The 14,436-nt window shown below is 40.6% G+C and overlaps 1 protein-coding gene across 1 annotated transcript in view; it reads right to left on the reverse strand.

Moving 5' to 3' along the window:
- LOC311141426 (anthrax toxin receptor 2-like) overlaps positions 1 to 14,436 on the reverse strand; it is a 40,229-nt gene that overhangs the window by 14,987 nt on the left and 10,806 nt on the right. Inside the window, exons 3-8 of the mRNA XM_084176752.1 lie at positions 11,064 to 11,135; positions 8,460 to 8,541; positions 7,435 to 7,539; positions 7,019 to 7,168; positions 2,481 to 2,541; positions 588 to 683 (exon numbers count right to left, since the gene is read on the reverse strand). Coding sequence (XP_084032878.1) covers positions 588 to 683; positions 2,481 to 2,541; positions 7,019 to 7,168; positions 7,435 to 7,539; positions 8,460 to 8,541; positions 11,064 to 11,135 — 566 coding nt within the window. The remainder of the gene's footprint in view (positions 1 to 587; positions 684 to 2,480; positions 2,542 to 7,018; positions 7,169 to 7,434; positions 7,540 to 8,459; positions 8,542 to 11,063; positions 11,136 to 14,436) is intronic.

Consider the following 14,436-nt stretch of genomic DNA (forward strand, 5'->3'; position numbering starts at 1 on the left):
GAGGGGAAGACGAGAGGAGATAGGGGAAGAGGAGAGGAGAGAGGGGAAGAAGAGAGGACAGAGGGGAAGAGAGGGGAAGAGGAGAGGAGAGAGGGGAGAGGGGAGAGGGGAGAGGGGAGAGAGGAGAGAGAGGAGAGGGGAGAGAGGAGAGAGAGGAGAGGGGAGAGAGGAGAGAGGGGAGAGGAGAGAGGGGAACAGGAGAGGGGAGAGGGGAGAGAGGAGAGGGGAGAGAGGAGAGAGAGGAGAGGGGAAGAAAGGGGAAGAGGAGAGAAGGAAAGAGGAGAGAGGGGAAAGAGGAGAGGAGAGAGGGGAGAGAGGAAGAGAAGAGAGGGGAAGAGAAGAGGAGAGGAGATAATGAGGAGAGGAGATAGTGTTGGGAGGAGATAGTGAGGAGAGGAGATAGTGAGGAGAGGGGATAATGAGGAGAGGAGATAGAGAGGAGAGGAAAATAACTGGAAACTATTTAAATCCACAGTTGAAGTATCAGAAATATTGGAAAGATTGGCTTGATGTGCCCAATGTAAACAATGTGTGTGTGTGTGTGTGTGTGTGTGTGTGTGTGTGTGTTTGTGTGTGTGTGTACTTACTGTAGGTCTGCTGGCCCACAATGAAGCTACATACGACCCCGTCGTTGCCTCGTCCCACAGAGAAGCCGTTCCCTCGCAGCACAATGTCAAAAGACTCTGTTATGAGGAGATAGTGAGGAGAGGAGATAGTGAGGAGAGGAGATAGTGAGGAGATAGTGAGGAGAGGAGAGAGTGAGGAAAGGAGTTAGTGTGGAGAGGAGATAGTGAGGAGAGGAGATAGTGAGGAGAGGAGATAGTGAGGAGATAGTGAGGAGATAGTGAGGAGAGGAGATAGTGAGGAATAATATTGAGGAGAGGAGATAGTGAGGAGAGGAAATAATGAGTAAATAGTGAGGAGAGGAGATGGTGAGGAGAGATGGGATAGTGAGGAGAGGAAATAATGAGGAGAGGAGATAGTGAGGAGAGGAAATAGTGAGGAGATAGTGAGGAGAGGAGAGAGTGAGGAAAGGAGTTAGTGTGGAGAGGAGATAGTGAGGAGAGGAGATAGTATGGAGAGGAGATAGTGAGGAGAGGAGATAGTGAGGAGATAGTGAGGAGATAGTGAGGAGAGGAGATAGTGAGGAATAATATTGAGGAGAGGAGATAGTGAAGAGAGGAAATAATGAGTAAATAGTGAGGAGAGGAGATGGTGAGGAGAGATGGGATAGTGAGGAGAGGAAATAATGAGGAGAGGAGATAGTGATGAGACGGGATAGAGAGGAGAGGGGATAGTGAGGAGAGGAGATAGTGAGGAGAGGGAATAGTGAGGAGAGGAGATAATGAGGAGAGGAGATAGTGTTGGGAGGAGATAGTGAGGAGAGGAGATAGTGAGGAGAGGGAATAGTGAGGAGAGGAGATAGAGAGGAGAGGAGATAGTGAGGAGAGGAGATAGTGAGGAGAGGGGATAGTGAGGAGAGGAGATAGTGAAGAGAGGAGATAGTGAGGAGAACCCTAACCCTAAACCTAATTCTAACCCTAACACTAATTCTAACCTTAACCCCCTAGAAATAGCATTTGACCTCGTGGGGAACAATGTCCCCAGTTGGTCAAATGTTTGTTAGTTTACTATTCTTGTGGGGACTTCTGGTCCCCACAAGTATAGGTAAATACATCCACAGACACACACACAGACAGACACACACACAGACAGACACACACACACACACACAGGCAGACACACACACACACAAACAAACAGACACACGCACACACACAGACAGACGCACACACACAGACACACACACACGCACACAGACACACACACACACACACAAAAATATACAGACACACACAGACAGACAGACAGACAGACAGACAGACAGACAGACAGACAGACACAACACTCAAAGACAAACACTGGACAACACTAAGGACACACACACAAACAACATTAAGGACACACACACTGGACAACACTAAGGACCCACACACTGGACAACACTAAGGACACACACACTGGACAACACTAAGGACACACACACTCGACAACACTAAGGACACACACACTGGACAACACTAAGGACACACACACTGGACAACACTAAGGACACACACACTGGAAAACACTAAGGACACACACACTGGACAACACTAAGGACACACACACTGGACAACACTAAGGACACACACACTGGACAACACTAAGGACACACACACTGGACAACACTAAGGACACACACACTGGACAACACTAAGGACACACACACTGGACAACACTAAGGACACACACACTGGACAACACTAAGGACACACACACTGGACAACACTAAGGACACACACACTGGACAACACTAAGGTCACAAAAACACAGGACGGCAGTCTTTATGACCAGCAATGGAACATAAATACAGGCCCTGAGCTGGGTGTGACTGCAATGCAACACTTCACATTCCCACACACAACAACAACACTTACGGTTCACACAGACACTGGAAGGCTCCACTGTCAGGATCTCTGTACAGGACTGCTTTAATATCTGCAAAACGGAATGGATATGATGACATTAGTCAAGAGTTTAGAGAGTTTAGAAGAGTGGGGGAGAGATGGAGTGAGGGGGAGAGGAGTGGGGGAGGAGTGGGAGAGACAAAGATGAGTGGGGGAGAGAGGGACCCATGGGAGGGAGGAGTAGGAGAGAGAGGGGAGAGAGAGGGGCTATGCGGGGGAGAGAAGGGGAGTGAGAGAGAGAGGGAAAGCTACAGTGGGGAAAAAAAGTATTTATTCAGCCACCAATTGTGCAAGTTCTCCCACTTAAAAAGATGAGAGAGGCCTGTAGTTTTCATCATAGGTACACGTCAACTATGACAGACAAATTGAGAAAAAAATATCCAGAAAATCACATTGTAGGATTTTTTATGAATTTATTTGCAAATTATGGTGGAAAATAAGTATTTGGTCACCTACAAACAAGCAACATTTCTGGCTCTCACAGACCTGTAACTTCTTCTTTAAGAGGCTCCTCTGTCCTCCACTCGTTACCTGTATTAATGGCACCTGTTTGAACTTGTTATCAGTATAAAAGACACCTGTCCACAACCTCAAACAGTCACACTCCAAACTCCACTATGGCCAAGACCAAAGAGCTGTCAAAGGACACCAGAAACAAAATTGTAGACCTGCACCAGGCTGGGAAGACTGAATCTGCAATAGGTAAGCAGCTTGGTTTGAAGAAATCAACTGTGGGAGCAATTATTAGGAAATGGAAGACATACAAGACCACTGATAATCTCCCTTGATCTGGGGCTCCATGCAAGATCTCACCCCGTGGGGTCAAAATGATCACAAGAACGGTGAGCAAAAATCCCAGAACCACACGGGGGGACCTAGTGAATGACCTGCAGAGAGCTGGGACCAAAGTAACAAAGCCTACCATCAGTAACACACTACGCTGCCAGGGACTCAAATCCTGCAGTGCCAGACGTGTCCCCCTGCTTAAGCCAGTACATGTCCAGGCCCATCTGAAGTTTGCTAGAGTGCATTTGGATGATCCAGAAGAGGATTGGGAGAATGTCATATGGTCAGATGAAACCAAAATATAACTTTTTGGTAAAAACTCAACTTGTCGTGTTTGGAGGACAAAGAATGCTGAGTTGCATCCAAAGAACACCATACCTACTGTGAAGCATGGGGGTGGAAACATCATGCTTTGGGGCTGTTTTTCTGCAAAGGGACCAGGATGACTGATCCGTGTAAAGGAAAGAATGAATGGGGCCATGTATCGTGAGATTTTGAGTGAAAACCTCCTTCCATCAGCAAGGGCATTGAAGATGAAACGTGGCTGGGTCTTTCAGCATGACAATGATCCCAAACACACCGCCCGGGCAACGAAGGAGTGGCTTCGTAAGAAGTATTTCAAGGTCCTGGAGTTGCCTAGCCAGTCTCCAGATCTCAACCCCATAGAAAATCTTTGGAGGGAGTTGAAAGTCCGTGTTGCCCAGCGACAGCCCCAAAACATCACTGCTCTAGAGGAGATCTGCATGGAGGAATGGGCCAAAATACCAGCAACAGTGTGTGAAAACCTTGTGAAGACTTACAGAAAATGTTTGACCTGTGTCATTGCCAACAAAGGGTATATAACAAAGTATTGAGAAACTTTTGTTATTGACCAAATACTTATTTTCCACCATAATTTGCAAATAAATTCATTAAAAATGCTACAATGTGATTTTCTGGATTTTTTTTCTCTCATTTTGTCTGTCATAGTTGACGTGTACCTATGATGCAAATTACAGGCCTCTCTCATCTTTTTAAGTGGGAGAACTTGCACAATTGGTGGCTGACTAAATACTTTTTTTCCCCACTGTATGTGGGGTTGAGAGTGGGAGAGATGTGGGAGCTGTGCCATCATTTATGGAGAAATTATGCAAGACTATTACATTCCTCCATTCTATTAAAAACCCAGAGCCGACATCTATCTGAGCCCACTGTCATACAGCTGACATTATCATATAAAAAGGCAGTTCAAGAAATAGAGTTAAGAAAATATTTACTATATAAACTAAAGTAAAAAATAACATAAAAAGTAACACAATAAAATTACATAACAATAACGAGGCTATATACAGGGGGTACCGGTACCAAGTCAATGTTCAGGGGTACAGGTTAGTCGAGGTAATTTCTACATGTAGGTAGGGGTAAAGTGACTATGCATAGATAATAAACAGCGAGTAGCAGCAGCGTAAAAACAAAGGTGTGTGGGGGGGGGGGGGGGTCAATGCAAATAGTCCGGGTGGCCATTTTATTAATTATTCAGCAGTCTTATAGCTTAGGTATAGAAGCTGTTAAGGAGCCTTTTGGACCTAGACTTGGCGCTCCGGTACCGCTTGCCGTGCGGTAGCAGAGAGAACAGTCTATGACTTGGGTGACTGGAGTCTTTGACAGTTATTTGGACCTTCCTCTGCTACATGCTACACATGAAGCGCAGTCTGCTTCTGCATAACAGAATATGACCACAACAGTGTTGCATAATACTTCATATCCTTAATTAGAATATGAAGTCACTAATAGTCGTTTTTTTCAAAACTGTAACTAGTCAACAAAAACACTCAAATCAAAACAATCAAAACAATCTGAACTTGCTCTGACTTCTCTCACTTCCGGCAAATTTCTGTAACATTTGTCATGAAGTCACAGCAGACGTGGAGATCTTCCTGGTCCCAGGAAGTTGAAAGCTGCACAGATGATTTCAAATCATAGAAATCCAAGTGAGAACTTACAAGGCCAGCAATGTCCAGCAGCATCCAAGATTACTAATCACTGAAAAATGCTCTGTTTCTCTCTCTGTGTTTCTCTCTGTGTTTTCTTTGGAACCCAAACAGTAATTTCAGCTGGTCAACACTTTGCAGCTTTGGAGCTTTGTAGCAATGAGGGGTTGAGTGTTGCTTTTCGATTTTGGTCAAACCCTGTAGTTCAGTTAGTAATGTAACTACATTTTGCAGTAGCTTGGTGGTAGTTCAACTAAATTCAAATCCAGGTAGTGTTTCCAGTAGTTAATAAATGTTTTGTCATGTAGCGGTGTAGCTAACTACTGGAACTACACACTACTGTTTTACCATGTAGCGGTGTAGCTAACTACTGGAACTACACACTACTGTTTTACCATGTAGCGGTGTAGCTAACTACTGGAACTACACACTACTGTTTTACCATGTAGCGGTGTAGCTAACTACTGGAACTACACACTACTGTTTTACCATGTAGCGGTGTAGCTAACTACTGGAACTACACACTACTGTTTTACCATGTAGCGGTGTAGCTAACTACTGGAACTACACACTACTGTTTTACCATGTAGCGGTGTAGCTAACTACTGGAACTACACACTACTGTTTTACCATGTAGCGGTGTAGCTAACTACTGGAACTACACACTATTGTTTTACCATGTAGCGGTGTAGCTAACTACTGGAACTACACACTACTGTTTTACCATGTAGCGGTGTCGCTAACTACTGGAACTACACACTACTGTTTTACCATGTAGCGGTGTAGCTAACTACTGGAACTACACACTACTGTTTTACCATGTAGCGGTGTAGCTAACTACTGGAACTACACACTATTGTTTTACCATGTAGCGGTGTAGCTAACTACTGGAACTACACACTACTGTTTTACCATGTAGCGGTGTCGCTAACTACTAGAACTACACACTACTGTTTTACCATGTAGCGGTGTAGCTAACTACTGGAACTACACACTACTGTTTTACCATGTAGCGGTGTAGCTAACTACTGGAACTACACACTACTCTCTTTGCAAAAATAAAATAAAATATGTGTTTAGTAGAAAATAACTTCAATTCTATTTCGGAATCAGACCAGGCTAATTCTCACTTGAACTTTTTTTTTGTTTTGTTTAATTGGCTGTTAACATATGATCCCAAAGTGACATGTTCTTGCAATTTGTAGTCCATGACTTCAGATTTACATATGATAATTTTTCACGAAGTATTTTGGATGTAGTTTGGACTTTTTCAAAGTAACTTTAGTTAAGTCAAATCTATTTTTCTTAATGGTAGTTTTTCTTAGTGTAGCTTAACTTCTTCCAGTGCAAATTAATTGGTAGGTTGGTAAACTATATTTTCAGAGTAGCTTCCCCAACACTGCCAATGACTAACTATCAGGCTGTTCCTCAGTGCTGTTCTCCTGTGGGTTCTCCTGTGGGTTCTCCTGTGGGTTCTCCTGTGGGTTCTGTTACTGTGTGTGGTAAAACACAGACTTCCCTACCTACACTGACTGCCTACATGTTGAAACACAGAGAGCCACAAGCAGTTATTTCCATAGGCTCTTTCCATGTACCTAGGCTCTTTCCATGTACCTAAATGGGAAGGTCTGCCTCTCCAAACAGAAGTTTTTTTTTTTTTCCACAAGAAGGTTGCAATGAAGTGACTTGAAATCTCGACCCCTACTGCACATTTATTTACAGTAAAATAGTGAATGAATGAACATGTCTTACTGAATTGACGATGCCTTTGAGTGCATGGAAGCCATCTTTAACAGGGAACACTTGATCTTTGGTGTCAGCAACCTCGGCTAACTGTTGCTCGTCAAAGTCCTTGATACCGACACAGTACACCCGAGCACCGTAGTACCTTGCTTCATTGGCCTGCATTAGAGAAAAAAAAACGGAATAACTTTAACTTTGAACCAACAAGTAACACTTTGCATTGGACATTTAAGGCTCAGAATTCTTGGACCCAGATTAAGCCTACTCATGAACTTCAAGCTTTAAAAAAAAAATATATATATAGAAATGTTCCATTGAGCATACTTTTTAGTCAAGACTAGGCTAAATCTGTGTCTGAGAAACCACCCCTGTAAACTGTAAACTTGTAAACATGAATAGTTCAGTTTGGATGAAATCAAGCTCACCGCTTCAACTGTTAGATGCTGTACATAGACCGCCAGCTTTCCGTCCGTCAAAGCCACAATGATGCTGGAGGACTTGGTCGCTTGGGCTTTGATTTGATCGTTTGCCTTTTGGTTCAAACACAAGAGGTGGGAATGGAGGAGTAAACAGAGATATGAGATTATTAGTGAATAACAATATACAGTAGAGTCGGTGTCAGTTCCATTAGGTCTATAATTCAGTCAACTCAGCCAGGAAGTTAACTGAAATTCCAACTCCAATTACAATTTTCCTTCATGCTTTCCAATTAGGAAAATTAGAATTGGAATTACATTTTTCAGTTTACTTCCTGGCTGAGTTGACTATAATTGAAATGACAGTGACCCCAACCCAATACACCAGATATGTCTACAGAAGGAGACATATAATAAATGCAAAGCTAACTGTTATAGAGGAGTCAGAATGTATTAGTTAGTTCACCTGGAGTATTTCCAGCATGGAAAGCTTTTGAATTTCTCCCTATCTAAACAGCCAAACAGATCAAACACAGCAAGGCCTAGCTATTAGGCTAGCACAGATAGGGTCAATGTCAGACTAGGTTTAGGGGTAGCTTTAGGGTTAGCTTTAGGGTTACCTTTAGGGTTAGCTTTAGGGTTAGGTTTAGGGTTAGGTTTAGGGTTAGGTTTAGGGTTAGCTTTAGGGTTAGCTTTAGGGTTAGCTTTAGGGTTAGGTTTAGGGTTAGCTTTAGGGTTAGCTTTAGGGTTAGCTTTAGGGTTAGCTTTAGGGTTAGCTTTAGGGTTAGGTTTAGGGTTAGGTTTAGGGTTAGCTCAGTTGGTAGAGCATGGCGCTTGCAACGCCAGGGTTGTGGGTTCGATTCCCATGGGGGACCAGTATGAAAAAAAAAAAAAAAGTATGCTCCCACTAACTGTAAGTCGCTCTGGATAAGAGCGTCTGCTAAATGACTAAAATGTAAAATGTTAGTGGATAGTTAGTTGAACATCTGTAAAGTATCTATTGGGGACTATCCAACGTGTTACACATACTGTACCTCTTTAATCCCTTCATGCATGTAAGTTTCCCCTGCTGGCTTCACCTCTCTCAGTCTCTCCAGGCCTTCCTGGATTTCATATCTTCAAACAGAAAGACATCAACTCACTATCCAACATTTTCTGGTAGGTGTTTTACATATAAAAGATACATATAAAAATTGCCTTAGTGGACTTTCTTTGTTCATGTTATGGCTGTTATAAGCATGTAATATGAACGCTTATAATCTTATTATTATTATTATTATAATTTTTTTCTAGGGGGTAGATCAGCTTTAATATTGCAGATAGATTGTAACTTCCATCAATGTAATTGTCTGCATCACTTCCAATATGTTTTTTTAATTTTTTTCTCTCACATATACATACATATACATTGGGGAGAACAAGTATTTGATACACTGCCAATTTTGCAGGTTTTCCTACTTACAAAGCATGTAGAGGTCTGTAATTTTTATCATAGGTACACTTCAACTGTGAGAGACGGAATCTAAATCAAAAATCCAGAAAATCAAATTGTATGATTTTTCAGTAATTCATTTGCATTTTATTGCATGACATAAGTATTTGATCACCTACCAACCAGTAAGAATTCCGGCTCTCACAGACCTGTTAGTTTTTCTTTAAGAAGCCCTCATGTTCTCCACTCATTACCTGTATTAACTGCACCTGTTTGAACTCGTTACCTGTATAAAAGACACCTGTCCAAACACTCAATCAAACAGACTCCAACCTGGCCAAGACCAGAGAGCTGTGTAAGGACATCAGGGATAAAATTGTAGACCTGCACAAGGCTGGGATGGGCAACAGGACAATAGGCAAGTAGCTTGGTGAGAAGGCAACAACTGTTGGCGCAATTATTAGAAAATGGAAGAAGTTCAAGATGACGGTCAATCACCCTCGGTCTGGGGCTCCATGCAAGATCTCACCTCGTGGGGCATCAATGATCATGAGGAAGGTGAGGGATCAGCCCTGAACTACACGGCAGGACCTGGTCAATGACCTGAAGAGAGCTGGGACCACAGTCTCAAAGAAAACCATTAGTAACACACTACGCCGTCATGGATTAAAATCCTGCAGCGCACGCAAGGTCCCTCTGCTCAAACCAGCGCATGTCCAGGCCCGTCTGAAGTTTGCCAATGACCATCTGGATGATCCAGAGGAGGAATGGGAGAAGGTCATGTGGTCTGATGAGACAAAAATAGAGCTTTTTGGTCTAAACTCCACTTGCCATGTTTGTAGGAAGAAGAAGGATGAGTACAACCCCAAGAACACCATTCCACCGTGAAGCATGGAGGTGGAAACATCATTCTTTGGGGATGCTTTTCTGCAAAGGGGACAGGACGACTGCACCGTATTGAGGGGAGGATGGATGGGGCCATGTATCGCGAGATCTTGGCCAACAACCTCCTTCCCTCAGTAAGAGCATTGAAGATGGGTCGTGGCTGGGTCTTTCAGCATGACAACGACCCGAAACACACAGCCAGGGCAACTAAGGAGTGGCTCCGTAAGAAGCATCTCAAGGTCCTGGAGTGGCCTAGCCAGTCTCCAGACCTGAACCCAATAGAACATCTTTGGAGGGAGCTGAAAGTCCGTATTGCCCAGCGACAGCCCTGAAACCTGAAGGATCTAGAGAAGGTATGGAGGAGTGGGCCAAAATCCCTGCTGTAGTGTGTGCAAACCTGGTCAAGACCTACAGGACATGTATGATCTCTGTAATTGCAAACAAAGGTTTCTGTACCAAATATTAAGTTCTGCTTTTCTGATGTATCAAATACTTATGTCATGCAATAAAATGCAAATTAATTACTTAAAAATCATACAATGTGATTTTCTGGATTTTTGTGAGATTCCGTCTCTCACAGTTGAAGTGTACCTATGATAAGAATTACAGACCTCTACATGCTTTGTAAGTAGGAAAACCTGCAAAATCGGCAGTGTATCAAATACTTGTTCTCCCCACTGTACATATATGTACATATATATATATATATATATATATATATATATATATATATATATATATATATATATATATATATATATATGTACATATATATATATATATATATATATATATATATACATACATACATACATACATACATACACATACATATAAGCATATACATACATATATATACATACATATCCTTTAAAAATATATATATTTCCCTTTATTACTTTCCAACCCCACCTACCCTTCCCTAATTGGAGTAAACTAATGAAAAACAATGCTTAGGCCTCTACTTCATGCTTATACATACTATATACATTTTATGGACACGGTCAATAAATAAATAATATGCCATTTAGCAGACGCTTTTATCCAAAGCGACTTACAGTCATGCGTGCATACATTTTTGTGTATGGGTGGTCCCGGGGATCGAACCCACTACCCTGGCGTTACAAGCGCCGTGCTCTATCAGCTGAGCTACAGAGGACCACCACAGTCAATAATTATATTTTGTTTGTTTTTACTCCTGAACTTCCTCTGATCATTTTCATGATGTCCATCTGGTAAGCTTCTATATGCCATATCTTATAATCTGTTATTACAAGGCTTATAACATGTTATGTCATTGTCAATAGGAGGAATACCATACCTGTCTCCAGTGAGAGGTAACATCACTTTGGCTGAAGATGAGAAAACTATAAAGGAAACCCTCATGCTGGGGCTGGAAGGAAACAAAACAGTAGAATATATATATATCAGGTCAATATACAGTAGAATATATATCAGGTTAATATACAGTAGAATATATATCAGGTTAATATACAGTAGAATATATATCAGGTTAATATACAGTAGAATATATATCAGGTTAATATACAGTAGAATATATATCAGGTTAATATACAGTAGAATATATATCAGGTTAATATACAGTAGAATATATATCAGGTTAATATACAGTAGAATATATATCAGGTTAATATACAGTAGAATATATATCAGGTTAATATACAGTAGAATATATATCAGGTTAATATACAGTAGAATATATATCAGGTTAATATACAGTAGAATATATATCAGGTTAATATACAGTAGAATATATATCAGGTTAATATACAGTAGAATATATATCAGGTCAATATACAGTAGAATATATATCAGGTTAATATACAGTAGAATATATATCAGGTTAATATACAGTAGAAAATATATCAGGTAAATATACAGTAGAATATATATCAGGTCAATATACAGTAGAATATATATCAGGTTAATATACAGTAGAATATATATCAGGTTAATATACAGTAGAAAATATATCAGGTTAATATACAGTAGAATATATATCAGGTCAATATACAGTAGAATATATATCAGGTTAATATACAGTAGAATATATATCAGGTTAATATACAGTAGAAAATATATCAGGTTAATATACAGTAGAATATATATCAGGTAAATATACAGTAGAATATATATCAGGTTAATATACAGTAGAATATATATCAGGTCAATATACAGTAGAATATATATCAGGTTAATATACAGTAGAATATATATCAGGTTAATATACAGTAGAAAATATATCAGGTTAATATACAGTAGAATATATATCAGGTTAATATACAGTAGAAAATATATCAGGTCAATATACAGTAGAATATATATCAGGTTAATATACAGTAGAATATATATCAGGTTAATATACAGTAGAAAATATATCAGGTTAATATACAGTAGAATATATATCAGGTTAATATACAGTAGAATATATATCAGGTTAATATACAGTAGAAAATATATCAGGTTAATATACAGGAGAATATATATCAGGTTAATATACAGTAGAATATATATCAGGTCAATATACAGTAGAATACATATATATCAGGTAAATATACAGTAGAAAATATATCAGGTCAATATACAGTAGAATATATATCAGGTCAATATACAGTAGAATATATATCAGGTTAATATACAGTAGAATATATATCAGGTCAATATACAGTAGAATACATATATATCAGGTAAATATACAGTAGAAAATATATCAGGTTAATATACAGTAGAATATATATCAGGTTAATATACAGTAGAAAATATATCAGGTTAATATACAGTAGAATATAAACTACCAGTCAAAAGTTTGGACACACCTACTCATTCAAGTGTTTTTCTTTATTTTTTACTATTTTCTACATTGTAGAATAATAGTGAAGACATCAAAACTATGAAATACCACATTTGGAATCATGTAGTAACCAAAAATTGTTAAACTAATCAAAATATATTTTATATTTGAGAATAGCCACCCTTTGCCTTGATGACAGCTTTGCACACTCTTGGCATTCTCTCAACCAGCTTCACCTGGAATGCTTTTCCAACAGTCTTGAAGGATATCCCACATATGCTGAGCACTTGTTGGCTGCTATTCCTTGTTTTTGTTTTTAGTCATTTAGCAGACGCTCTTATCCAGAGCGGCTTACAGTTAGTGAGTGCATACATTCTTTTTTTCATACTGGCCCCCCGTGGGAATCGAACCCACAATCCTGGCGTTGTAAACACCATGCTCTACCAACAGAGCTACATCCCTGCCGGCCATTCCCTCCCCTACCCTGGAAAATGGTGGGCCAATTGCGCGCTGCCCCATGGGTCTCCCGGTCGCGGCCGGCAACGACAGAGCCTGGATTCGAACCAGGATCTCTAGTGGCACAGCTAGCACTGCGATGCAATGCCTTTGCCCACTGCGCCACTCGCCACTCACCTCCTTCACTCTGCCGTCCGACTCATCCAAAACCACCTCACACTCCTTCTTGATAGAATAGCCCTTACACAGGCTGGAGGTGTGTTGGGTCATGTTCCTGTTGAAAAACAAATGATAGTCCAACTAAGCCCAAACCAGATGACATGGCGTATCACTGCAGAATGCTGTGGTAGCCATGCTGGTTAAGTGTGCCTTGAATTCTAAATAAATCAGAGAGTCACCAGCAAAGCACCTCCACACCATAACACCTCCTCCTCCATGCTTTATGGTGGGAACTACACATGAAGAGATCATCCGTTCACCCACACCGCGTCTCACAAAACACGGCAGTTGGAACCAAAAATCTCCAATTTGGACTCCAGACCAAAGGACACATTTCCACCGGTCTAATGTCCATTGCTCGTGTTTCTTAGCCCAAGCAGGTCTCTTCTTCTTATTGGTGTCCTTTAGTAGTGGTTTCTTTGCAGCAATTCGACCATGAAGGCCTGATTCACACAGTCCCCTCTGAACAGTTGATGTTGAGATGTGTCTGTGACTTGAACTCTGTGAAGCATTTATTTGGGCTACAATTTCTGAGGCTGGTAACTCCAATGAACTTATCCTCTGCAGCAGAGGTAACTCTGGGTCTTCCATTCCTGTGGTGGTCCTCATGAGAGCCAGTTTCATCAGAGCGCTTGATGGTTTTTGCGACTGCACTTGAAGAAACTTTCAAAGTTCTTGAAATGTTCCGTATTGACTGACCTTCATGTCTTAAAGTAATGATGGACCGTTGTTTCTCTTTGCTTATTTGAGCTGTTCTTGCAATAATATGGACTTGGTCTTTTACCAAATAGGGCTGTCTTCTGTATACCCCCCCCCCTACCTTGTCACAACACAACTGATTGGCTCAAACGCATTAAGAAGGAAAGAAATTCCACACATTAACTTTTAACAAGGCATACCTGTTAATTTAAATGCATTCCAGGTGACTACCTCATGAAGCTGGTTGAGAGAATGGCAACAGTGTGCAAAGCTGTCATCAAGGCAAAGGGTGGCTATTTGAAGATTCTCAAATATAACATATATTTTGATTTGTTTAACACTTGTTTGGTTCCTACATGATTCCATATGTGTTATTTCATAGTTTTGATGTCTTCACTATTATTCTACAATGTAAAATAAAGTAAAAATAAAGAAAAACCCTTGAATGTGTATGTGTCCAAACTTTTGACTCGTACTGTATATCAGGTCTTTACCTTTCCTTTCCCTT

Source organism: Coregonus lavaretus (assembly GCF_964263955.1).
Source record: "Coregonus lavaretus genome assembly, chromosome: 14".
NCBI lineage: Eukaryota > Metazoa > Chordata > Actinopteri > Salmoniformes > Salmonidae > Coregonus > Coregonus lavaretus.